General features: G+C 30.2%; 3 protein-coding genes across 4 annotated transcripts; 1 reads left to right on the forward strand and 2 right to left on the reverse strand.

Annotated features, from left to right (window-relative positions):
* Positions 1-1,842: 1,842 nt before the first annotated feature.
* On the reverse strand, positions 1,843-22,354 carry LOC130450070 (endoplasmic reticulum transmembrane helix translocase). Its single transcript, XM_056788242.1, has 17 exons — positions 21,770-22,354; positions 21,180-21,269; positions 20,308-20,502; positions 19,022-19,314; positions 18,496-18,674; positions 16,577-16,753; positions 16,242-16,439; positions 15,652-15,982; positions 15,134-15,330; positions 14,732-15,008; positions 12,906-13,227; positions 7,131-7,368; positions 6,084-6,280; positions 4,168-4,307; positions 3,875-4,013; positions 2,812-2,955; positions 1,843-2,081 (listed from the first exon to the last, which is right to left on the reverse strand). The coding sequence occupies exons 1-17, from the start codon at positions 22,028-22,030 to the stop codon at positions 1,974-1,976; spliced, it is 3,486 nt and encodes a 1,161-aa protein (XP_056644220.1). The 5' UTR covers positions 22,031-22,354; the 3' UTR covers positions 1,843-1,973.
* Positions 7,910-11,399, forward strand: LOC130450073 (uncharacterized). Of its 2 annotated transcripts, XM_056788249.1 has the most exons (4): positions 7,910-8,120; positions 8,961-9,246; positions 9,346-10,184; positions 10,995-11,399. In XM_056788249.1, the coding sequence occupies exons 3-4, from the start codon at positions 9,353-9,355 to the stop codon at positions 11,294-11,296; spliced, it is 1,134 nt and encodes a 377-aa protein (XP_056644227.1). In that variant the 5' UTR covers positions 7,910-8,120; positions 8,961-9,246; positions 9,346-9,352; the 3' UTR covers positions 11,297-11,399. The 2 variants fall into 2 exon arrangements, with proteins under 2 accessions (XP_056644227.1, XP_056644228.1); XM_056788250.1 differs by lacking the exon at positions 8,961-9,246.
* A 186-nt stretch (positions 22,355-22,540) lies between the features above and the next one.
* On the reverse strand, positions 22,541-26,257 carry LOC130450521 (mRNA-capping enzyme-like). Its single transcript, XM_056788972.1, has 3 exons — positions 25,930-26,257; positions 25,163-25,467; positions 22,541-23,526 (listed from the first exon to the last, which is right to left on the reverse strand). The coding sequence occupies exons 1-3, from the start codon at positions 26,101-26,103 to the stop codon at positions 23,418-23,420; spliced, it is 588 nt and encodes a 195-aa protein (XP_056644950.1). The 5' UTR covers positions 26,104-26,257; the 3' UTR covers positions 22,541-23,417.
* Between the last annotated feature and the right edge of the window lie 1,331 nt (positions 26,258-27,588).

The raw sequence follows: 27,588 nt of genomic DNA on the forward strand, positions 1-27,588 counted from the left end.
AAAAAAAGGGAGGATTTGTTCTCTTTGAAAAAGAGGACTTGGTTGCAAAAACTGGCTTATATAAGTTATTGGGATAATCAACATTATCTGTTGATAATTATAATAAAGAAAACGATTAAAGAGTTGTAAACACGATGTTACGCCAGAAAGCTCCTAAGTAAACAAACGAATGTAATTGGCTCTTTTCTATTTCCACGTCCCTACGTTACGGTGCCGACAATATTCATTTTCTCTCTCGTTCGAGACACTTTACACTGCGCATGCTTCATGCATGCAAAAGATGCGCAAAACTAACTGAAGCGCTCGGAGAAGAGAGAGAACAATACACTATGTTTCACTTATTCGGAACACTTTCCACTTATAGGAACTGTCCATACACGAGTATTACATAAGGCTACGATCGGCCAACAGGAAAAGTTAGAGTTCGTTATGTTAAAATCACCGACGGCGACATCAAACTACAACTATGCAGTGCTTGTATTAGTAAGATATTGACATATAAAAACGACTTTTTACGCTTTTCCGTCCATCTGTAGGGAATAGAAGATACAAAAAATTATCTCAGCAATTTGAATTGACTAAAGCATTTTTTTACTATAGCCCAGTGATAAATTTAAATAATTTAATTTTTAATGCAAGTAAAATAGACTGTGACTTCAAAATATTTTGTAGGCCACTTGACTACCATTCAATCCAAAAAGATGCAAATAATGTATCTTCATGTTTTGGTTGGATTTTTTTAAATAATTGGAAAATCAAACAAATTTTGAAAGAAAAACACCTTTTTGACGTTTGTAATGCTTTTTGTTTACTGTGATATTTTTGTTTGTAATTCGGTATCTATGGACAATACGATGGAAAATAACGAACGTTTATATTTCCATAGTTCTTTAGTTTTGGTTTTTATCGTTAACGTTTTTTTTTTGTAACAAATTTTTCATCTAACATACAACCTTACAAATACATGGCATTTTTATTAAAGTATGAGAGTTCTTTTCGTTGTAACGATTTGATTTTGTTCTTTCAAGTTTTTTACGTCAAATGATTGCACGATTCCAAAGCCTATGCAAGTTGTCGCTTCTATGAATTTGGTTTTACATTTCGCTATCTGTAATGAGAGACTTCTTTACGATTAAAAACAATAATTTTTGTACAAGTCAACCAAGCCTAGGCAACAAATATAATCTTGTCCATAATTTTCTACCACAAATCTTTGGTCCTTTGCAAATTTTTCCATGGAAAGTTTCTAGTTGTAGCTGGACATGACTAAATAAATATGCTCCAAGTTGCTGTTGCAATGGATAAAAATAAGTAACTGAAAAAAGAATATTATTTTTATCGTTCGTCATCGTTTTGTTCTTAAGATGTATATATCTAAAAATTCCAACTGAGTTAGGCTTTTAATTAAAAACGGAAGCCATAAGTGATAACTAATGTTGATTGCTTCGGTCCACAGAAAAAATTTACATAAGTTTCAGAGAGCTTATGTTTATCGCAACTTCAAGTAACATATCCTAAAACAAAAGTAGCTCCACACTCCTTCATTAGAAACGAAGCTTTACAAACAGTCATATGTAAAATTGACATTTTCTGAAACATCTCTAAATATGAGACGAATAATACCCATTTTATAAGGGAATAATTCAACTGCTCAAGCATGGGGGCGCCAAGTTCAATGTTTATTGGGACTGGATAAAGTGGAGGAATCTCTTTACTGACTGTTACTATAATCTCGTATACAAAGAGACTATTTTTTTGCTGTTTTTTGTATCATTTTTACTACTACCTGTCTCTGTTACAAACGTTTCTGAACATTAGAATAAAAAATAGAAAAAAGTGAACAACAGTAAAAAATATTTATTAATTTTTCAAATCACAAATCACATTTGATCTTACAAGTTGTTTCAGTTGGAATGACTTATAATAATAATCGCTATGTTTATAACATTTCCTAATTTTTTTGTGAAAATTCCCTATGATATTTTCATGCTACCTTCACCACAAACCCAAAGACATATTCTGTCAAACAAAAATGAGCAGAAGAAATCAGCAAATAAAACTTGAATCAGAAGAATCCGAAACTGTAAAAACAAAAGTATAGTTAGTTATACATATATACAGAGTGAAGCACAAATAGTTTTTGATTAAGAGTAAATTATAGATTACGAACGACGTTACGTATAATTTTATTATAAATAGAGCAACTTACAGTTGTATTGTAATTAAACTCTGTATTTTTATTAGAAACTATTATATATTTTCATGTTTCTAAATCGGCTTAATTTTAAGTTTCTTCTGTTATAAAATTTGTTTTATAATTTTTGAAAGACAGATAAAAATTTGACTACTTTCAGTCTTTATTTTCATTTTGATAAAGACTGAAAGTAGTCGAAACGTCCAATTTTTATCTGCCTCTCAAAAATTAAAATATAAGACTGATTATAAACATAGCCAGATTTGGTGGCGTTAATCCGGGGGCGCGTATGAGGTGGATGGGACACGTGGAGAGGATGCCTTCTGATCGATACCCGCGCAAATTCATGAATGGAGTTTCTGGAGGACACCGACTGGTTGCAGGACTTGATCCAACTAGGGTTTCGACGTTGAAGGAACCATGCTCGGGACTCAAAAGATTGGCAGACTTGAATCGATTTTCGAAAAATTGCGTTCCCTTTTTTAAGTAAGCCAAAATTCACAACTGGCGAACATTAGTTCTAATAGATGTTTTGCCACTTTTCATTTACAGGTATGAATAGGAGTAGCAGTACATCTAACTGTATAGTTTAAGACAAATACATTCAAAATACTTACGTCTGGTGGAAAATCTATTATCTCGAATGATGCTGATAATTCAGGAACTAAACCAAGAGTCAACAATAAAACAACACCTTCAGTAGCCAAAATACTGTAAAGTAAAGGCTTATTGTCTTTCAAACTCTCCATGTAAGGAGTTCCCTAAAAAATAAAATAAAGGTGTTTGTTAACTTTGATAGATAATTCAGTTTGTTTATATAATACAATTACTGTAATTTATTGTTTTCAGGAACGTTATTTTACAATAATGGAAAACTTCAATAATTACTTTACTTTATATGGTTCAACAAATGGAGACATGACGCTAATTCAGTTATAAGTATTTACTGTCAAAACAAGAATATGTGATACTATAGTTAATTAAATAACAACTGTCACTGTCAAACAAGGTCCTTGGCCTACTTGTCGTACAGTAAGTTATCAATAAATAGAGAATATCGAGAAAAATATAAGTGGTGCGTTAATTTTGTCCATATTAACATCTATTATAATATCTATGTATCTATTTATTTCTTTCTTGTCATTATGTTAGTCCCTCAATTTTGCCCTTTTAATTTTTCGGGACAAATTTGAATTGTTATTAATTTTTGAAAATGTTTTAAGGACTTAGGTCGATATAAAGTGTTGAAGTAAATAACAGGAGGTTCTTGGTGACATTAAAGTTATGTGTTTTTTTATCGATGGATCTACTAATGTATATAATAAGACATCTTGTGTGAATTAAAAGCGAAAGATTTAACAAATTTAAGGTTTGATTTTAAATATTATTTTTATTAAAAAAATCAGTTGCTTTCAATAAATTAATTTAAATCGCAACCACGAATAAAGATATAATTAAAAACAAAGTGATAATTTTGTATATATATGATACTTTAATTATGTAATTAATAATGTCTCTTGTGACAATGAACTTAAACAAAATATTTAACCATTGAAAAAATTATGATGGTTTTGATTTTTGATTACTTTTATCATTTATTTTTATTCATTCCAATATTTCCTTCTCAAAATTACTTGGGAGTTTTTTTAATATTGTTTCATCAGTTTCAATCACACTTACCCTGTAATTTATGGCAAATGTAGCTATTTGCAACGCCATGGAAATAATGTACACAGTACTATTTACAATATTTGGCTCAAATAATTTTTCTTTCTCTTCATCAGTTAATCCTTCCAACTCCTCTGGTTTTAAAGGATCTCTAAAAATAACAACACAGATTTATTAGGAAAAATCCAAACAAAATATGCAATAATATATACGGGTGAAGTTATTATTTGTTTTTTATTTTGACTAATTTTATAAAATATTGGATAAAAAGCGAGTATTTTTTTACATAAAAAATTAATACTTACTGGGGCGCTCTTATCTTTGCTTCCTGAACTAGATACACTAAGCATAAAAAGTGTACGGCAAATTGAGTAATCACAGTCAATACAGTGTACAAGTTGAAAATATTAGGTAATGGCCTCTGTTTCGACAACACCTTCAAAGGCTAAAATAAAACTTTTTATCAAACAGGTACATTATAATTGTTCAAATTATCAATAACTTTTTATGCTATAATCAACGTAATTAATAGTTTATTTATTAGGTTAGTACATTTGAGTAATTTGGATAAAGTAAATTTTATCAAGTGAATGAAATGTACCAGGCCTGGCCTAGAGATGGCGGTAGTTGTTTGAAAAATACCATAGTCTTAGAAAGGACACAATCTATACAAGTTTGAAGACGCCACGTCGTTAAGTATTTGTTTGGCAGTCATCAAAAGTGAAAGTTTTTAATGTATATGTATATATGTAGCACAACCATAAGATCTGAACTATATTTCATTCTGAGTAAGATTGCTCATATGTTGTCAATAGTAACATATTGGGTAACAGAGTTTAAACAAGGCCGTAAAACCAACAACACCACGTATCACAGTGGTCAACCAAATAAGGTGACAATTCCAGAAATGTTGAGGAAAATCATAAATTTTCATCGACTGAAAGTACGCAAGCTAGCAGACATAGTATGCATTTCCAAAGTGTTTGGCGATGTTTCATAGAAATAAAGCTAAATTTTTGCGCCGTTTCATAACCATGTATGAAACGTGGGTCCATCACTTCATACCCGAAACAAAAGAACAATAAAAACAATGGACTCAAAAAAGAGAGCCGGCTACAAAGAAGGATGTGGAATTTTGCTTTGACATAAATGGAATAGAAATGCAATACAAGGTAACGAACGAAATATCCATTAATATAAATACACATAAGTAAAACTTGATTAACTCAAGTACAAGACTGTTGCATAATATACCCATTAAAAGTTTGTTCCCTCCACCTTAATACCCATTAATCACGAGAGTGATTGTTGTACCCATTAATCACTGCTGACAGATGCTTCTTTTATTTATTTATATTGTTTTCTACAAAAAAATCGGTTTTTAAAATCTTATCATGTAGAAACCACTAAATATTTTCAATTCCCTAGACCAGATTCGAACCCGGGACCCACAGTTTGAAAACATGGAGCCTAACTGAGACATCAGCGACTTGGAATGATCGTGTCATATGTATGTTACTTAACATACAATGTTTTTCAAAACAATTTATATAATCGAAACAAAATAAATTTAACTCGAACATTATTGTTTTACAAAACCAACTAAAAATGGATATAGAAAAATGAAATAATTTTTCGTTAACCCTACTAGAAATTAGAGGATCTGATGAAATTGCCCCATTAAATTTATTGCCAGAAAAGTCAAGAAAAGTATACAATGTCGCCTATGAATCATTTTGAACTGACAAAAGGAATAGAATACCACATTTTCTGAATTCGAAAATTACTGAAGTAACTGCAAAATAAAATCTTCAACGCTATGGATCTATTATTTAATACATAGATGTACCATCACCTTACATCGAGGTATAAATTTTGAAAATTAAAAAAAATTATGAGCATTATCAAAACAAAAATCGGAAGGTTTTCAAACCGAAAAGTGAAAACTTTTTCTAGAGAAGATAACAAAAACTTTTTAACTGAAACATCTGGTGATAAATACAAAGGTAAGTTATTAAGTAAATCTTTCACATAGTTATGTCACTACATTCTGTAATTTAAAGTTGCTTTAATATAATGGGAGTAATGGGTGCATGAAGAAGTAATGGGTTTTGAAAAAAATATTTAGTAGTCGTGGATAAAGTATAGTATTCTACTCGCGTATATGTGGATAAAACTGCCAAGTATAAGATGTTAAAAGAATATAAATATAAATATGTACCTTTGACCTGGATATAAACAAAAAGCAAGCTGCCAAGAGGAGTCCCTGAAGGGTGGCTTGACCGTCTCTCAATTTTATTCCATCTAAATATAATACTGATTGCGTGTAAGCCAAAATTAATGCATTTAATGCCAAAATCTTGAACATTTGTAAAGTTGTTACTAAGGTACATCTTCCCTGTTTTATAATATGGCAAACTGAAAAAGAGAAAATTCAGTATAAAATAGATTTTTTAGCTATATAAAAATTCGAGTTCGTTCTTATGACCAATCTTACTGGATAGTATCAGAAACCATGTTATGAAAAATATTTTTGTCTTAAAGAATCTATTTTGATTTGGAAAGTTTTCTCTTAGGTCCTGGACATTTGCTAAAGTGGGTGCAGACAGACAAGCTCTTCATGGGACCCGAACACTAAAGTGGTATCAGCTACAGAACAATGTAAAAAGCACAGGAAAAAAAGGTAGATAGGAGCAAAACCAATTATTGGGACAACAGAGGCCGAAACAGGCAAAGACTCTTCTGGAAAACTACAATCAGAGTAGACCTGCTGAAGTAAGAACAATCTGGAAATACTAATAGTTCTATCGGGGCACTGTCGCCTCAACAAACACCTGAAGACGCTACACTTAGCAAATACTAAGGCGTGCAGATTTTGTTGCACAGAGGACGAAACCTCTATCCACATTCTCTCGAATGGAACTCCAGAACACTACACCTGGTATCGCTTGAAATAGAAGACGAAGATTTCTATCAATTGAAGTCTTCCCACATTCTAGACTTTTTAAAATGAGTTGGATTAATGGATCTGCTGTAAACACTTGGTTCTCCAGTATCGTAGCAAGAAAGGGGACACAATAGGTCCTTTGGGTCGCAGTGTATACAATTCCCCAAAATTTATACAGAGGTACTGAAAACAACTATATTATTAACCACACAGAAAAATAATTTATCCTTACAGTATAAAATGAAAAATACAACAAAAATTAACAATCATGAAATCGGGAAGTAAAAAAATAAAAGTGATAGTCAGAAAAATGGTACTTACTACACATTATAGATGATAATTTGCTAGTAAACGGTGAAGCGATGCTGGCATCTCCCAATTTCACAACTTGGGCTTGGTCTTGATTCTCTATTTCCTTCATCATTTTATCAACCTTTGCTTGCATTCTCTCACGTTGATTTATCATATTTCTTATGTGGTTTGGTCTTTGATTTGCTAACATTTCTTTTACCTCCTTCTGTTTCTTTTCTCTTTCCTTTTCTAACTTCTCTTTTTGCACCTGTGAAAGATTAAATAATGATATAAAGTTGATTAGAGTTGAAATTTTCAAAAGGAATATTTTTTAAACTCAATTACCATCTTGTTATCAACATTATTTCGTAAATGTTTAAGGAAAAAGTAACTTGTCTCAAGGGCTACATTATATGCTGACAAAATAGTGACAGAAGTGGGAAAATACGAAATTTTATAAAAAACATAAATAGAAACAATAATTTTTAATTATTGTTAATAAGTTGTTATTAAATTCATTTTTCTATTCATGTTTATAACACCCAATTGTTCATTTTATTAAATTGGTTGACTGTCCTTCAATACTTTTAAAATTACTAGCTTATTACTTCTATAAATCATCTTAATAAAGGGGACAAATTTTAAGATTTTTTTCAATAGAATTGTTGCTTTTTATTTCATAACGAATTGAAAAAAATTATACTAACCAGAGCGAACATATTTTCTTAATTTATATTTCGGGGTTAAAGTCTATCTTTTGTGATAAGTAATGTTATGGATTATTAAATTTGTTTATAAACCCGTAAAAAAATAGTTTTAATCGCATAGCTGAAGCAACTACGTGATTCCCATACTGCTGGAAAAACGTTTATTTGACAATAATTGTAGGCGACGTAGGCGTATTTAATCTAATCTAGGTATTGTAAGATAAAAACATAGAGTATTTTATCCAGATCGAAATACACAAACAACATAATTTTGATATTGTTTTGAATAGAAACAGTTTAAAAATAAAAACAGGTACGTACAAATGAATCTCGAGTATTATCAATTAGTCGAGTTGTTGAATCCCTATTTTGCATACATAAGTTATTTCACTATTGATCATGTACTTATTTGATTACATAAGGATATTATTGATGTATTTTTATTCAATATGACGAATTGGATTCAATATTAATTTCTTTCCTTTTGCAAATGATTTGAATTTTTTCCAAATTGAGCTGATATCAGCTCACCTGTTTTCAATTTGAAATGGTGGGTCATATGGAGACACCCATTTAGTTCATTGTATTTTAACCCAAAATGAATTTGTAAATAAAAATAAATTCGCAAATTTTCCACGATGTTAATCACTATAGGCACTAATCAAAAAACAAATAAATATAACCTCAAACTTTTTAAACATTCTCCAAATAACTAAAATGAGTTATTTCTGTAAAACAAAAGTTGGTGCTGCATCGGTATTAGTAGAGATAAATATCTCGATTCATCGGATTTGAGGAAAATTAAATGGGACTAGAATTGAATGAGGTACATTTAAATGAGTTGAAATTATCTGACTAACTATTTACATATAAATTAATATCACTAAATTCACCTAACCTTCCATTCAGATAAAAGGCCATTTCAACACTGTCATATTATAATCTTAAAATCGGCTGATTTTGATTGTACCGTAAACAAAGGACAGGGTATATAATTGTATTGATATTATTGCAATTAATTTGCGATAATGGTGTTTCGTTGTGTAAAGTGGTAACAATAATAGGTTTGTTCCAACCCATCAAAAAACCGTCTACAATAGAGATTACGTATTCCAACAGGGCGGTGATCTTTTCACGAACGATTCTGTTTTAGGTATCGCTTATGAACCGTTTTCGGAACGGTCTTTTCGATACTTGGTTGATAGCAAGTACTGTTACAAGATCCGTTGATAGCCGGAGATTGCGCAGAAAATACGTTCGTTCCAACCCATCAAAAAACGAACGACTCTGCTTCAATAGGCATTTATTATGAGGATTATGATGTTCTAAAATATCATAAACAGTTTATCACTGGGAATCAACTAATCAGGGGTGGAAAACAGCTTTCGCATTTCGAGGACGCCACAAAATTATATTTTTTTCTAAATTAATATATACGAGTAAGGCTGCAATTATTTTTACACATTTTCCTCATTATCGAAAGAAATTATTTATTTATATTATATTGATTATTTTAATTTTCATTAATTAATTTGTAGATCCAAAATGGGTAATCTGTGTTGTAATTCAACAAAAAAAGATTCTTCTGAAATTTTAACTAATGAAGTCCCAAAATATACCGAAGAAAAAAGGATTTCCAGAAATCTTAGAAGAATTTCGAATCCGCCAAATGATATATTACCTACACATACAAACTACGGAGATCATAAAGATATTGATTCACCAAATATTATACCTGGTAAATCTACAGACCAAAAAACAAATATCAAAGATCGGAATAGTGTCACGTCACCAAGAGTCAGTGTGCATATGAAACAAAATGGAAATCAAAATAGTATCAAGTCAGAACAAAATACAAACTACAAAGTTAGTAATAAAACTCCTGGAGGAAGTAACAAAGAAATTAATATCGTAGATGGTTCTAAACCTACAGCAATAATAAGAAAGCCCACAACTGTTTTTGAAAATGTTTCAGTTTCAGTGAAAGATTCAGTATCTGAACCTGACTATAGTTATAGAGGCGAAAAAGTTAAAGTTAACGATATTGTAGATGAATTAATCAATTTTAGTTATGTGAGGTGTAATAGAAATGTTCTATATGAAAAAAACTCATATGAATTGGAAAAATTGGACTACAACTCACAGGAATACTACCAAATGGCAGTATTGTTTTATGAAACAAATAAAAACAAACACTTCTTCAAGATACATAGCATAGAAAAAGTACACAACCCTTATTTGGCATTGCAATATGAACTTAACAAAATACAACTTTATGAAAAAAATATACAGTTTAAAGAAGTTTTAATGTTCCATGGGACAAAAAAAAGCAACATTGATAGTATTTGTCAAAAGAATTTTGATTGGAGATTAAGTGGTAAGTGAAAATTTCGTATTTATACTTATAGGGGTACTTGAAACATTGTATCCTGAATTGAAATAATATTTATACCGAATTTATGTGAAGTTGATTTAATTGATATAATCTCTTGCAATTTTGCAAATATGTCGTTTTTGCGAATATCTGGTACGTTTTGTTTAAATCGCAACTGTTTAAACATATTATGAACAAATAGTTTTTTCGGATAATTTTTTTTATACAAATATGGCCCATTTTAGAAAGATAAGGACTCTTGTCATTTTTCTGTATAATGCAAATTTAAAAATTATTGAAAGTCGAAAAATCGACTATTTTTACTAACTTCTTTAATAACTTTTTGATTGAACATTTTTTAAAATTGAAAAATCGTACTTGTTCTTTGAACCTTACTCTACGAATTGGTACACTTTGATATTGGTGCAGGTCCGGCGTTTGGCACTTATCGCGATTGACAGAGCTCCTAAAAGCACTCACCAAAGAAGACTTCCAGCACTGCTTCGACCAATGGATAAAATGTATAGGAAGGTGTGTGGCGAGAGGAGGGGAGATATTGAAGGGGGGCATAGCCAGACCTCGTATACCACAAAAGCTTGGTGCAGCTCCTATGAAGAGAATTACTTTTGAATTTAGTTATTAATTAATCCCACTTATTTCAGAAAGATCTTGATCTTAAAATGTTATAACAATTTTTACATTGTCAGACCTGGTATATTCCCTTCCAAATATTTTGTAGATCATTCATGAATCGTTTATAATTTCCAAATACTAATTATTAATTTAAGAATTTTGAAAATAATTTTGATACAGGTACCTCAACGGGATGCAAATTCGGTGAAGGAGTATCATTCTCACCAATAGCTTATTACGCGACACATTACGGCGATACTACTTACAATAAGGTGATGATAGCCGCACATGTTTTAGTAGGGGAATGTTGCGAAGGGTACAAGAATATGTTAGTACCACATTTGGGGTGTGATACAAGTGTGAATAGCAAAAAAGAAGTATTCGTAAAATTCGACGATAACACTTTTTATCCAGCATATCTAATACATTATCGCGGAATCGATGAAGCAGCTCTAAAAAAGAGATCCGGGAAGAAGTTTTGATTCACGACACCATGATTTGGGATAAAATATAATGTTTTTCAATCTAATGACATAATTTTTATATTATAAATTATATTATTTCATGAAATATATTTTTTAAAACTATTATTCTTGAATATATCCTCAAAGTAGAAAACAAATACTTTACTGACTAATACCACGAAGAATATTGAATTATATCCCTTCCAAAGAACGTCTCTCCGCAGTGGTGTAACGACCTCTCGTTCGGAGTCCTACTTAAACTTTTATACTTCTATTTTTGTCAAGAGAAATCCCAATATCTAAAATATATGAAACAACGTCCTCTAGCATTCACGTTGCTTATTAAATTGCTTAAGGCCGCTTGACATATATATTTATACCTGACCCTAACAGGGTCGGATTATGTATGGTCCCAACGCTTTTGTGATAGTTCATTTCGGACAATGAAAAAGTTTGTATTAAAACCAAACAAATTGTACAAAATACAAATTTCTCTTTAAACTATGTATTATAACATAATAGTGCGACCTTGCACAATGCCCTCTCAATATATAGCTATAAATTCACTTTTATAAATTGGTAGTTTTTCGATTGATTTTAGAAATAAATTCATAAAAAAACTCATTGGACTCTGTATTTATACTGTAAGATTGCTGACTTCACTCAATACCTCAACAGCTGAATTCGAGTTACTTGATATGATACAAATCGAGTCGGGAACGTTTCATATTTAAGTTTAGTGGATCGCATTTTACTAACCTTGAAATAAAGCACAGATCGTTATATTATTGCATCCTTAAATTATTTACAGAGGATTACTTTTTTGTGTGAGTATTAATAATAATTAAAGCATTTAATCACAAGTAATTATTCATTTTAAAAAATCTGTTAAATTAATTACTATTTCAGAATGTATCTCTTTTATTTCAAAAAAATATGTTATGAACTAGTTTATCACTATTATATTATTGAAAAGGTAGAGACTACATATCGGAAATTGCAAATAGATACCCAAAATCGTTCGAGATAAGAATAAAGTTATTTTTTATCAAAAAGTAGTAGATTGAATACATGAATTTCCAAAATGTTTCTAAATCAGTATATACAAATGGGAAAATTGTAATTACTGCATTTTGGAATAATCGATTTTGGTTATTCGTTGTGGCTTGTCTGGATCTTCTACATTTATTACCGGTCTTCTAAAATCGTATTGGATATACAAATTGAAGTACTGCTTAAACTTTTGGCAATCCACACAAGTGCTATGTGAAATAATCATCCACTGAAAGTGTGCAAACTGACACAAAAATCATAGAACTGAATTTTTATGGAATATATTCAACTTATAATACCATACTATACCAATACTATGTTTTTAAAAATTGTAAAGCTTCCACAAAGGAATATTTTTTTATTCATTAGTGTAAAATTCTATATTGTCAATTTCCCAATTTTAAAAATTATTAGTTATATTTGTAGGGCAATGTAAATTGTAAAATCTAATAGGACGTTTTGGAAAGCATTTAAATAGCGAGTTAAATTCCCTCTGCATTAAATATGACAATCAGCTTTGTTATATTAATTTTAAAAAATTGTATAGTTTTTTTTAAATCACAAATGTACTTACTTTAATATCAGGCAGTCGTTCGGGAGCATTGGCCAAAATAGCTACACCGACTTCAGCATGCTTCAAGGCACCAACATCATTTGTTCCGTCCCCGCACATCAAAGTAACATATCCCAAATTTTTCAATTGAACTATTACAAATTCCTTCTGTTTCGGAGCAAATCTTGCATATACAGTAATGTGAGGCATAATGAGTCTAAGGAAATCGTTGTAGTAACTTCTCAAGTAATTTAAACCATCTCCAGTGATGCAGAGATCATATTCCTTTATAAGGTTCTTGTAATCATATTCCAAGGGTAACTCTTTAGATTCATCGATGCTCCTGTTAAGAATTATTATTATAATTATACCTAAGCTCATTAAGAACAATTTTAGAGTAAATTTGTACGATTACTTAGCATAATATATAAAAAATCTGTCAAATATGATACATTCCAGATAGTAGGAATCATTAAAAATGAAAAAATTGAGAATTTTTGAAGTGGAATGCATACACACTAATAGATATTGGAAATTATTAACTTTATAAATCTACTTTTTTGTATCCCAAAGTGTACTCTACATTTTTGCAGACATTGAAATTTTCTTATTATTTAGTTTGTTCAGAAATAGGAAACACAATAAATAAAATAAAAATGGAGAAATATTGTGGTGGGGATGGGAGAAGAATAGCAAGCAGTTTTTCACCTGGACTGGCAAACAAACGATAATATAGATGTAATAAGCTCTGAGCGTCACTTTTGACATTATAGATAGAGTGGAAATCTGGAAATGTTTAGAATAAATGAAAACGCTAACAAAAATAGGAAAAGTAATAAAAAGCACAAACAGAACAGTAAGATACCTGATACAATAAGAAAAAGAAGTTCAGAAAAAATTGAAATAAAAGAAAGGAATACAACATTGTGAAAGATTAAACACATTGTTATTTATTTTGATCATGGATAAGATAGTTAAAGAAAAATAAAGATAACTGGTTATTATGATAGATGAATGAAAGATATAAAGAAAAAAAGGAATAAAATATAGAGAAATTATTTTAGAATGTCTGTCTGAATAAATAATTTAAAGAGATGAAAAAATACGCAGAATTGACGAAGAAGGCCAAGAAATCAACAAGATTATCCTAATAAAAAATAAAAAGATTTTAGACCAAATAGAGATGTATTAAAACAAAAATAAAAGAATACATAATGTAATAACTGTCTTTACTATATGCAACAAAGAATTGGGTAATTTAGAAAACCATAAAAAATGAAGCTTTTGAAGTGAAACAATTAGGAAAAACAAAATGGAATAGAAACAAATAACAAGGAGAAAATAAGGGGACAAAAATGAAACTAAAAATTGGTTTATCATGTGAGTGAAAGAAGACAGATGAACAAGAACAAAGTAAAAAAGAAGAATGAGAAGTCAAAATGAAGCCATTGCAGTGAAACAATTAGAAAAAAACAAAATGGAATAGAAAAAAATACATAAGGAGAAAACGAGGGGGCAAAAATCAAAATATAAATTGGCATATATTGCAAATGAGCTAACAACGAATGACCAGAAAAATAAAGGAAACAGATGAACCAAGAACAAACTAAAAAAGGAAGAATGAGAAGACAATGGATTAAATATATAGATGAAATAGAACAAAATAATGAGAAAATGTAATTACATATGGGTTGATGTAATTAATATGCAAAAAATATGGGCAATTTTTTTATGATCATGGCATTGCATTATGCAGAAGATGAGAGAGAAAAAGTTCATGGATTTTGCACTATTATAACCCAATCTCACATTAAGATTATTGTTAGAGGATATATATTTTTACTAACCTCCAGATGAAACTATCATCACTTTGTGATAAAATCAGAGTAGTTTTCGTTGTAAACTTCAATTCCTTTGCAACGTGGCAAGCCGTTAAAGGGTTATCTCCAGTGATCATGACTGATTTGTGCGATGCAAATTGCAACTCTTTAATCACAGCTTTTGAGTCCGTTTTAAGAGGACAAGAGATTATGACGAATCCGGCGAATTTCAAATCTTGTTCTACAGTCTCCCTGGTTGTATCACGTAGTTCTTGAGTAGAGAGTTTGCCAATTTCTCTAAATCCTTAGATATAAGAAATATTAGTAAATAAATTATATAACATGGAAATAATAAAATACAATCAAATACTCATTCTGCAATAAACAAAAAACAATTTCAAACAGTTTACTATTATTTTGATAACTTACCTAAAGCCAAAACTCTAGCTCCTCGTCTAGATAGTTCCAAATAAACTTCATCATAAAGTTTTGGGGTTTCAGAAAACATCGGTTTAAGTATTTCTGGTGCACCCTTAACAGCTGCAATGTACACAGTATCTGTTGATCCTGGCGTACTATATCCGGCAATAACGGACATTCTTTTCAATGCTGATGAAAAGTGAAATCTAAAATGTAATGTAAAAAAAATATATTTTAACAAACAATTTGTTATAAAATGATAATATGACATTTCAATCAGAAACTTTATGAATGTATTTTATGGCTGAAAATATTCTTTGTAAATTTGGAGAAGAGTAACTATGAACTAGGACTGTCACAGTTTCCTTTATTGCTAAAGCAGCAAACACTTCAAAAAATGTCTGAAGTATCATATATCATAAATATAACTGTTTCAGTGTAAACCAAATTATTTTATATAAAGCTACATATTCATATGATTTAACTGACTATAACATACTTTCATTTTTCTTAGATATTATATTTACCTATGAAATATTTTCATTCCTGGCAGTTTTCCTTTCTTTGGCACAACAGCATCAGCTTTTGTAACATTCCAATCTATGGCAGTCAATGTAGCCTTTTCTAGAGGATCTCCCACCAAACCGTCATCCAATTGTGCTAAAGAATGACATGTTGCTAATACTTGGATTGTTTGTGCAGGCAAATCTGTAACTGCTGTTGGAGTCGAATCTTTTTCAGCTAGTGCTACGCCCTCTACTATCAGATTATCACTTGTCAACGTGCCCGTTTTATCAAAACAACAGATATCTACTTTGCCACCGAATGGGATACGGAAAGGTTCCGTACAGAAAATACCTAAAAATATTAAGTGCTACTTAAATAACTTGTTTAAGTAAACTTAATTTTTTATAAGTATGGTTCGATACTAAATGTCTGATTAGAACGTTTTACTGATTTTACAGTTAAAAGTTTACAATTCAAAAAAATATAATATTATTTTTTTTTATTTATCATTTACCTAATAAAAGTGTTTAAGAGTGTGATATGTAATGATTCATTATTATCAAATATAAGTACAAAAAAAGTTATGAAATTTCTAGAGGTATGTACTTACCTAATTTAGAAAGAGCTAACAATGAAGTGTTGACAGCTAACGATAATTCAATCGGCAACTCCGGAGGAATTACAGATGTCAAAATGAGAGTACATTCTAAAAACAATTTATATCTATTTCTTTTCGGGTCTTCAATGCCTTTTATCCAAACATACCAAGCTGCCGCAATTGCAAATATTAAAAGGAAGAGTATAAAACCTAAAATAAAAACAAAATAAATATTTGAAAATTATTGTTGATTACATGAATCACAATTATACATTTTTCATTGGCCATTTCTAGAATTCATTGTTAACAGTTTAATTTTATATTCCATGAATGCTACATCTACATACCAAATGTTTCTTTATTGTTGGCTGTGACACGTTTTACTCCAAAAAGGATTGTTCTCAATAATTTCCCTTGTGACGTATTAAATCCAGTACGTAACACATAAGCTACACAACCATTATCTTGAGGTCTTAAACCAGAAGCCGATTTAGTTGGAGGAGTATGTTGAACTACTTTCGTACCTAGAAACAACCAGAAAATTAAGTGTAAAGTCAAATATAATTGAATGACAAAAAAATTCTTTGAACGTCTACTTGACTACGAGCCCCCTCCCATTTCAGTTGGCCTACTTAGAAAAATTCGAAATTATTAAACTTTATTTTAAAATGCCAAAAAGTAGCTGTTATTAAAATGTTTTAAATTTTTAGTCTTACGTCTAAAATAGGTTTTGGATCAATATTGTCAAATATTTAATATGATGGAAATAGATAGGTCTTGTTGATAATAATTTTTTATGCATATACAAGGGTTCATTGTTTCCAAAATTGTGTTCAAAGTTTCATTAGGTCTAAAATACGCAAATAATAAAGTACGCTGTGTAAGTCATATTTACACAAAATGTTTTTTTTTAAGTGAAAGATAGATTTTTGAAGTAATAAGGTGAGTATAATTTTACAAATGGTTAGAGGAAAAGTTATTGATGAAATTCAATTAATCTTGATAAACTTATTCAAAAATGGGAAAAAGAACCCAGAAATCGCGAAAATTGTAAACATGTCGAAATACAGTCTTCGAAATATAGTTGTATAAAGCAAATGGTTCGATTGTCCCTAAACGCCGGTACGTAAGAGAATCGAAATTGTCAGACAAAGATAAACGAGCGTTAAAAAGAATAATTCAACAAAACAGACGTGCTAACTATGGTCAACTAAGTGTACTTTGGGAGTAATGGTTTGGCCTATGGGTAGGCGGGTTTCAAGATCCACATGTCACGGAGAGGCTCAATAATTAGGATTTCGGACATAGAAGGTGAATTTTGTAACACCTTAGTTTAATGCATATTTTTATTTACATAGGCCAAGTAAAAGCCATTGTCCAAAAGAAAAATAGACTTAAATGGACCAAAGAGCATAAAAATTGGAATTTTGAACAGTGGAGCTGTATACATTGGAGTGAAGAGTCTCATTTTGAAGTTTGCGTGGGTGACGATCGAAGTAGAGTTATTTGACAAAAAAATGAAGCTTTTCAACCAGATTGTTTGAAGTGAAAAGTAAAATTTCCGCCATCTGTGATGGTGTGGGGCTCGATATCTGCAAGAGGAGTGGGAAAACTGTATTTCATAAACAGAATTGTAAATACTGAAAAGTACTTGGATATTTTAGGAGAATCATTGTTGCCAACAAGAAAAGTAACTGGGAAAGCCTTTATTTTTCAGCAAGATGGAGCAGCATGTCATAAGTCAAAAAAGGCTTTAAAATGGTTCTCAGACAACAATAATCCACTTTTAGAGTGGGTTTCAAGTAATCCAGATTTATCACCAATAGAAACACTTTGGTATGAAATGAAAAAGCAGTTGCGTGCAAATCCAGCTAGAACTGTCATGAAATTAAAAGGACTACAAGAAATTTGGGATGATTTTACTCCCGAATACTGCCAGAATTTAATAAACACCATGCATCAAAGAATTATGGCTGTTATTAAAAATAAAGGGGATGGTATGCAATGGTAACTTTTAAAAGTATGTTTAATATTTAAGCTTTTCTGATTACATTATAGCCTCAGCTGTACCCGCCCTCATTTGCAATAGGAACAAAATCTATTACACTCTCCAAAAAGCTGTTTGGTTCATTGAGTCTTTTTCCACTCTCATTATTCCAGTTTTACCCTCCTATTATCCACCACGACCCCAGCCATTGAAAGGAAAAGTTTTCATATATCAGGGCCATTCCTGAAGTCTTCATATCCTACATATAAACTTTCTTACCTCCAAATAATACATGCAATTTACCATCTCCTTCAGGATCAAGTATAGTGTTCATGTCAAAATTTTCTATAGCTTCTTTCATTTGAGGAACCGATTCACCAGTCAACATACTTTCGTCTACAATACAAGATCCTCTTAATAATAACACGTCACATGGTATCAAATTATCCTTCTGTGATCTGCAATTGAATGGATTAGATAGTTACTTATATCAACTAGTTCTAAAAAGTGATAGGACTTTGAATATTTTTGTTATAAAAAGAAGAAATTTTACATTTTCATTTCATGAGATGAAATCATACTTTTACTAAGAGCTAGTTAAAACTCTAATATTATCAACACCTCTTGTATGAATGTACCATTATTGCAAATATTATCGTACACACTTTTTCTGTTGCAGGTGAAACTATTTTTCATTCAAATTCATATGTAGAATTTTTCACTCTAGAGTTTGATACTATTTATTAAATAACTTTGACCCACATTTCCAATTATAAAACAGTATCACAATAAAAATTTCATATACCTGATTATTGAAATTATATCTCCTGGTATCAGATCCGTTGTCGCCAACATCCTCCATTTTCTGCTTCTATACACTAAAATATTGTAAGGTTTGTTACCCATTTTTCGAATTTCGTCCATATTACGTAATTGTTGTTGTACCAAAGTGCATTCAAATAGAACCAGCATTACTAAAGTAAACAGAGAATAATACCAAAAATCGTCCAAGCACCAAAGACCCACGCAGAAAACTTGAAACACAAAGAAAGGTGCAGTAGCTCTTTCAATAAAAAGTTCCATAAATTCAGGAACAACCTGAAATATATAAGGTGAACCAATAAACATAAAAATCCATTAATTATTTATTATAATATTAAATTTTTATTTTTTCAAAAATATATTCGAGGATATTACTATAAATACTGAAAGATAGGTAGAAATGAAACTAGAAATAATATAATTGAACAGCTATGAAAGCACTGAGTTCCCATATGATTGATTCAAAGTTGACATATAAGTATTGAAAAAAATTCATTGAATACATAAGAATAACAGTCTGGATTCCTGAGTATACAGAAAATGAAGAGGCTCAACACTTGCCAGGAAGGTAGTATAAATGGTTATTATTAGCCTAGAGTATTTCTGTGATGTAGGAAAATACTCCTATTAGAATCTTTTGGTAGAAGGAAGAAACTGATGGTGATTTCCTTAATGGATCAATACAAAAATGCTTTAATGCCTCGCCATTGCGAGCTTACTTATAAAAGACTAACAAACTAACCTCCTTGAAGCCACCACGAATACCTGAGGTCATTAAAACACTGGAACTGAAAGGTGAGAAAACAACTTTAGTAGCAAATGAAAGCTTAAGCTAAATATCACATTTTTTGTTGTCTTAAAATTTTTCGAATCGATTAATTTGTTCATTTCAAATAAAAAGAGGCGAAACAAATTTCTAAAGTTAATATGCAATATTAGTTAAAATGTAGTCAAGTGTATTTACTTAACAAAGAATGCAGAACAATCATGAATGCCAAAATATACAGAAGTATAAAAAGAGGCAGACCCCGTATCAGATGGACTGATCAAGTTCACGAAGACTTACAAACAATGGGAAATATTGGTGAAGAACACAGCAGGCAAATTATCAAGGAAGTCAAGTCTAACACCAAGCTGTAGTGCCAATTGATTAGGTGAGTAATTCTATTTAACAATCCTAAATTCATTCACAATTTTTCAATCAATAATTTTCACAACATTTTATATAAACAATTGATAAAAATATACTACAAATATATTTGTACTTGCCATATCTAAAATATTTTTTCCATACTGTTGCTCGGCATCAAGTATGTCTGCATCCTCTTGTAAACCTTTTGATGAAATGTATTCAGAGAAACTCTTGTGTACAGGAAATTCTAAGCCTTTGAAAGTTTTTTTATCCGAATCCCAAATATATTTTGTTTTTTGAAAAATAAACCATATGGATACACCTGTAACATTCTGAAATAAAATAATTTAATAGTGAAAACCATAATTTAACAAAGGAAAATAACGAATTGTCACATAAAACTTTTTTGCTCACAAAAATGTGTAACTTCTTCCATCCAATTATCTATAGGACTTATCCATAAAGATTCCCAACGAAATTTTGTAATGAAAAACATGTTTATTGGCATTGAACAATAGATCAATGCATTGTTGCATGCAGTGTAACATCTTTATGTTTGAGTCGTAGAAGATAGCTTAAAACCTCTTCTTTAAGCTCTTTGTTAGTTGTGAAATGTGTCCCTGTCAAGTGTTTCTTCAATTCAGGGAAGGGTTGGTAATCACTGGGGGCCGTTTCTACATGTTGCCATTTATTGTCATCTATCAGCATTTTCAGAACAAATTTGGAATATTCTGAGTGGTGTCTCAAAATGTTGTGAATGCAAGACTTGCTGACATCAGCAACAAATTAGCACCTGGTGTGAGAATCAGATGGAAGCTCCACCTTCCACAACTACCAAGACAAGAATGAACATTGTAGATAGATCACCTGGGCGCAAATTGAAAAAGAGCCAAGCCACACACCAGTGTCACCAAATCCCACCTAACAGTGTTAATAGTGTCCTCAGCTCTTTGTGAACCTTATTATATAAACAAACCTCGTACCTCTTACTTTCCAAAAGTCTACAAACCTTGGTATGTTGCAACCAAACAAGTTCACAGCTTCCATTATTTGGTGTTGGAACAACTTTGGCCAAAGTAGCTTTATTTGGGTTATTTTCCTAAAACAAAAATAAAATTTATAGTTTTTCTTAATTTATTCAACATTTCAATTTGCATGAAAAAGTTTATTATATCAATAATTTTCAGAACTACCGACAGATTTCAATACATAAATTAGGTAGTTAAAAAACGAAAAAAGGCACTTTTACACCAAAATTGTACAAGTATTCCTTGTATATTAAGACTTAAAACATAAAAAATAAAAATATTTGGTAAATTTGAATCAAATTAAATGTTAAGTTGTGTTATAAAATTTCAGAGCTTCAATTGTTATAGTAAGTAGTTCAAAAGTTGTATCATCTTCCCAAACTATTACGTGAATTAAAACGAGGTCAACATTGTTTCAATAACGGATTATAATATGCCAAATTTCATCAATTGATGTATTTAAAAATAAATATACTTCTTTTTGTTACCACTGTGTAAAACTTAGTTAAATTCACGTATTTTAATTCAAAGAATCGTGAGAACACAAATAATAGTAAGCATGACAACATACCTTTTTACAGCTGAAAAAACAATTTATATGGACAGACCAATAACATGCTAAACAGGAAAGGACCTGAAGACATCCAATAACGGCCATACCAACAAATCCGCCTTCATAATGTTCATTAAAACCATAAATTCCCAACCATAAGTATAACCATGCTGAATAAATCAATATAAAAGGCAACACGTACAAGTGAAGCAAGGGCGGTATTCGAGTGTATAAAGAAACAGATTGAACCAAATCGTCCAATTTTGGTCTTACACTCATATTTTTTGTTAAATTTAACTTAATCTATTTTTTTCTTGGACACATATGTATTGGTTCTAAATTTTCAAGTTAAAAATTGACATTTATTTAGTCATGACTGATGACAGCATAGAAAAACTATGATGTGGTATTTTCAAACATAGAAAAACTACAAAAATATTACTTGTAAGTAGGTCCGTATTTTTAAGCGGTATTCTTTCTCACAGACTTACATACGTATGTAAGACAGTGCTCTTGATGCTATGCTATTAAAAACAGGTTTATATATTTGAATAGGTCAATAAACTGAATTGAGGTTGTACAACTTCGACGTCATTTCGATCCAATCAGAATATGGTATATCGATGTTTTTTCTCTCTCTGCCAGCCGTTCGCACCCACTTGAACAAGCTACCATACTCTTTCTCTTTACATTTTCTCTATGGTTGCGAATATGGAGTGTACACTCCATAGTTGCGAATCAACTGCATATATATAAATATATGTTTCTTTAGGACAATAAATAGAGATGTTATCTATAAAATATTTATTGCATAGTAAAATAAATAGTATTACTAAATACAAAAAATGATAAGTTAATATATTTTTATTTTGATATGTTGAAGAATTAAGTAATACTCTACGAATATCATATAAAGAAACATTAGGTAAATAGGTTTCTGAATTGTGATGTCATTTGACGTAACAGATTACACTAAGAAAACCATTTCAAATTGATACGCCGAAAAAAATAATTTCATATTTGAATTATTAGTATTTCTCTGTTTATATATGTTTTTTTTGTCTATATGGAAAATTTTTCTCTATGTAATCTGTTTTGTCAATCCCAACTTTAGCTATTGAAAGATCTTGTTTTAATTTTTGCAAAATCTGGATGTGGCTAGCTTCCAGCTACTTTTTTCTCCACCAGTATTTTCATTATATCACGGTCTTCCTTAACCTTTTTACTAGTCCTCTTTTGGCCGTTCTCTTTATGTATCCCGGACATCTTACAGTTGATGAAAAATAATTCTTTTCTTTGAACTTCAAGGCTTTTTATGGACAAACATTATAAGGGCCGATTTATTGGTATAGTCATTATAGAATGTCTTGTTGTGGTTTATCCACCCACATAACAGTTTTTCATTACGTTTTCTGTACTTAATGTTCCGACTCCTGTTTAAATAGAACTTTTCATTAGAAACAACTTTGACTTTTAATTATTTTCAAATAGATTTGGAAAGTATACAAAAATGTTTTGATTCACATATTGATGAAATGGTAGGACATACTTTACACAGGTGATACAATAATTTAAATGAATTACGCATATTTTTATTTCTTTGATCAATTCCAAACATTATTAGCTGGACTCCCAATTGTACATGTACAATGAAATCAGTTACACTTTATCGGTCACACCAGTGTGGTAAAGGTGGAGGCGGTAGTGCTTTAGAAACTTTACCATATCGTCTAAACAGTTCTAATATATAGTTTTCTCGATATATTCCAGGCGGCCTGAAATAAATACATCCCCTGAATGTGTCATAAATGTTATTATTCCAAAACATTAGGAATAATATATTTTATATGATTGAAATCAACAAAACATTTTAAATACTTAGTTTAGTGTTTTGCTAGTGTTTTTTGTTTACATATGATTTGATACAGCTCATCTTAATTTCTATTTTTCATTTCACATCAAATCATTCGATCAACTCTTTTTAATGATGAGCAGTTAACGGATTGCTACTCATAGCATACATAACTTTTTAGAAGGCAAGATCTAGATTTTTTAAAAACTGATTAACTTTTTTTATTGTTTTCATAGTCAAATATTACCAATTGGTTTCTTAGGTTTATTTTGTATTATTTAATTTGATTTCGTATAATGTATAATTTTAAGCAACACCTGCCTATGGAATCTGAACCGAAGACCCAAAAAATTATTCAACTATTACAAAGTTTACCTAATTAGAAAATAGTTGACCAAAAATTGTGATATAAGTACTTTTTATAACGTCAAAAAAAATTCATACAGTTTACGTTTGAGCGCTGATGTTCATCGTTCATTTTGATATTAAAACTCCAAAATAAAATAATCACATCGCAATTTTTTGTTAATAGATTACTTATTAAGTATCCTTCGCAATAGTTGAAGAAAATTTGGAAAAATTTTGGGGCCATTTTTCTACAGGTGATTCTGAATCCGATAAGCTATTGCTTGTCTTATTTAGACCTTTATATCTATTTTTCATACTTTATTTATAATTATTAATTTTTACTTGTAGGTATTTCCTTTGTTCTTTGTGATGTCTTAATTCGTTATTATATCTATTCTAAAACAAACACAAGAAATTTAATTCCTTGTACTGAAACACTGTGTACACTACTGCTACACCACACTCAAAATTACACTATCTGACTTGGAAGGTAAACTAAAATCTATCAACTTGACCTACTTATTTTCTACTAAATTTTCCTATCAATGAACTTTCATGAAAAATAATTTCATATGAAAAACCTTTTTGGCGAGAAACTTCACATTTATTCTTTAACTACTAAACTATAGAGTCTGTAAGAGAAGTCCCTTTGTTACTGTTACAGTTAAAATAGGGACAATTGGCATATTCCTTACATCCAATTCTATAATTTAATAGTTAAAAAATGATTGTTAAATTTCCCACCAAGGAGGTTTTCTTGCTGGAATTATTTGAGACGGGAGGAAGTTCATTGGTAGGAAATATTGTTATAAAAAAGGTAGGTCAAGTTAATAGGTTTCAGTTTCAGTTCACCTTCAATCTCTGAAGATGATAACTTGGTTATCGAAACCTGCGGCAGTGTAATTGTGAGTGTTGGTGTAGTGGTAGTGTAAACAGTGTGTTCAGTATGGATAACATCAACTCTTTCAGAAATTCCAACTTAGTTAATTTCTTGTGATTTTATTCATTTATTTGTTATTGTCTTTTATTTTTTGAATCCACATCCAAATAATTCCTATAAACTGAATAACAAAAGGTATAGGCTGGATTCTTCTTGATAAATTTCTTGCTTAGTCCATTTCCTTTTTGTTGTATCACTTTTATATAAATATTATTTGTATTTCATAAAGTAAAAAATGTTGAATAATATATCTAATATAAAATATACTAACCTTGAATATGCAAATTCTTTCACAGCAAACTTAACATCATAGTTAAGTTTCACTACTAAATATGAAGCTATTAAAAATCCTGTTCGATTATAACCATGTGTACAATGTACTGCTATACAGTCATCCGGTCTCTTATTATGAAATTGATGACATATAGAGATAAATTCATTTGTAATGTTTTTAGAAGGACATGCACCATGTCCAGGGCAACTTAATTTCACATACTGACAATCCATATGTTCAATATCTTCTTTGTTGTAATATCTATCTGTGTTTGTTAAATCTATCCAGAGACCAATGTGAACCTTCATACAAAAAGTGTAGAAAATTAATAATTCAATAATATATAACATTAGATTGTCAATACTCTGAAGCTCAAATATTTTCCTGTTTGGAAACCTAACCTAACCTAACCAAAACAAATCGAATTTTTAATTAAATTTTACTTCCCAGAATTTTTTTAATAAATTTAATATGATGAGAATCATAAGTAACACATTAATTATAATTATAAACATTGTTTTATGTTGTACCCAATATAAAAAATGATATTTTAAGTTAAATTGTTCTAATGTGGCATGTGAGAACATAATATTTAATTATATATTATAGGACCCCAAATGAACTATTATTATTTCATAATTATCATTTCTTATTGTAGGTACAAAAACAATAATCTAAACAATTCAATTTTCAATCGGCTCTAGTAAATTTTGGTTCATTTTGTGAAAATATTTATGAACATATGTTTGAAATTTGATTATTACCTTATTATATTTGGCTCTTTTGAAAATTTCTTGTATGGGGTACTCATCTTTAGGAGAAACGTTGTATCTACGAGATAAAGGTGTTTTCAAAGGCATAAAAATGTCTGCAATGAGGCGTTTACCATTTTGGGGACAGTGTAGCCATCCTTTTGGAATGCTATTCCTTCTTCCCATTATAAAAATGAAGGTATATATTTCTCACAAAGTAATAGGTCAGTTTCAATATGTTATATATAAACGCTTATGCAGATCACCCATATTTAGATGTTTTACGACTTATTCGGTGTAATACGCATGCTTGATTTCTAACTGGTTCAGGTTTTTATTTATCGTAAACGATTTGAGTATCGTAGGAATAATATATACCTAACGTCTACTTTCTGATGGTACGATTCTGAAAAAATATAAATTTCTGGCGACCACATGGTCTCATGGATCCGTTTTTAGTTGGGTAAATAATTATATACTCCTTGCATTTTGGATTTTTAAAAATATTTTTACAAAAAAACCTCGTAGCTTTTGCACTTCAGCCGTTTTCTAATTATATTATGTATATAGCTTTGACGGACCTGCAGCTGATGATAATACATATATTTATTTTAATTTCTTCAATATATTAAGAAAAAGTTATAAATGATAAGAAATATCTAAATAATTTAAGTAAAATTTATAGCCCTATTTTGTGAATTCTAATAAGTTTAATATATTTGAGATGTGTGAACCAAGGAAAAATTATTTTTTCTTATTGGTACAAAGTTCTAAGTTGATTTTATCCTTATTTTGATATACATGATGAAGGTGATCTATAGATCAATATAAATAAGCAAATTGTCATTGTCAATATCATATTTTGATAAAGACTTAAAGAAAAGTCGAAACGTAAAAATTTATCTTTCTTTTAAAAACTATCAAAAAAACTAATTTTGAAACAGAGAAGACCTAAAATCAAGAACATTTAGATGCATTTATTTTAATTTATATCAATTTCAGCTCGAAATAACCAACCAAAAAAAAACATTGAAGATATTTACAAAAAAACTATCATATATCGAAAAAAAAAATTAATTCAATAAATGAAAATTTGCGCCAAAGCTTTTGATCAATAGGAACATTCGGTAATAATTTGACATCCATCACTAAATATTTACTGCGTTCGGCTATAGAAAAATGATCATTTTTGTTTTTATATAGTTTCACCGACTATTCACTTTCATCTCCAATACTGACTAAATACTCTATCTCCACCTTAAAAAAATTTACAACCAAATAAGATACACGATACACGTTTAAATGCGTGGATTCATATGCTCCAACATTTATTCAAAATAATTTTTCTTCGACTCCAATCATAGATCAATCACTCCAACTACTACTGAACATATTCAATTTGTTGCTGGAACGTAAAACTTTTTGTTCATTATTTTAACTTGATACTGTTGGAACGCTATCTTCATAGCATGCATGATCAAGTACTGTCCCAAACAGTCTGCTGTCACAAAACTATTTATAAATTTTAAGTTGCGTTCCTTTTGCATGAAATCTCAGATAGTTTGAACTCATTTGAGTGTAGCTCATTCAATTCTAACTTCTATTTAATTTTATTCAAACAGATAAATTGAGATATTTACCTCCTCCTTTGCTTATGCAGCACCAACTTTT

Source organism: Diorhabda sublineata, chromosome 11, assembly GCF_026230105.1.
Source record: "Diorhabda sublineata isolate icDioSubl1.1 chromosome 11, icDioSubl1.1, whole genome shotgun sequence".
NCBI classification, from domain to species: domain Eukaryota; kingdom Metazoa; phylum Arthropoda; class Insecta; order Coleoptera; family Chrysomelidae; genus Diorhabda; species Diorhabda sublineata.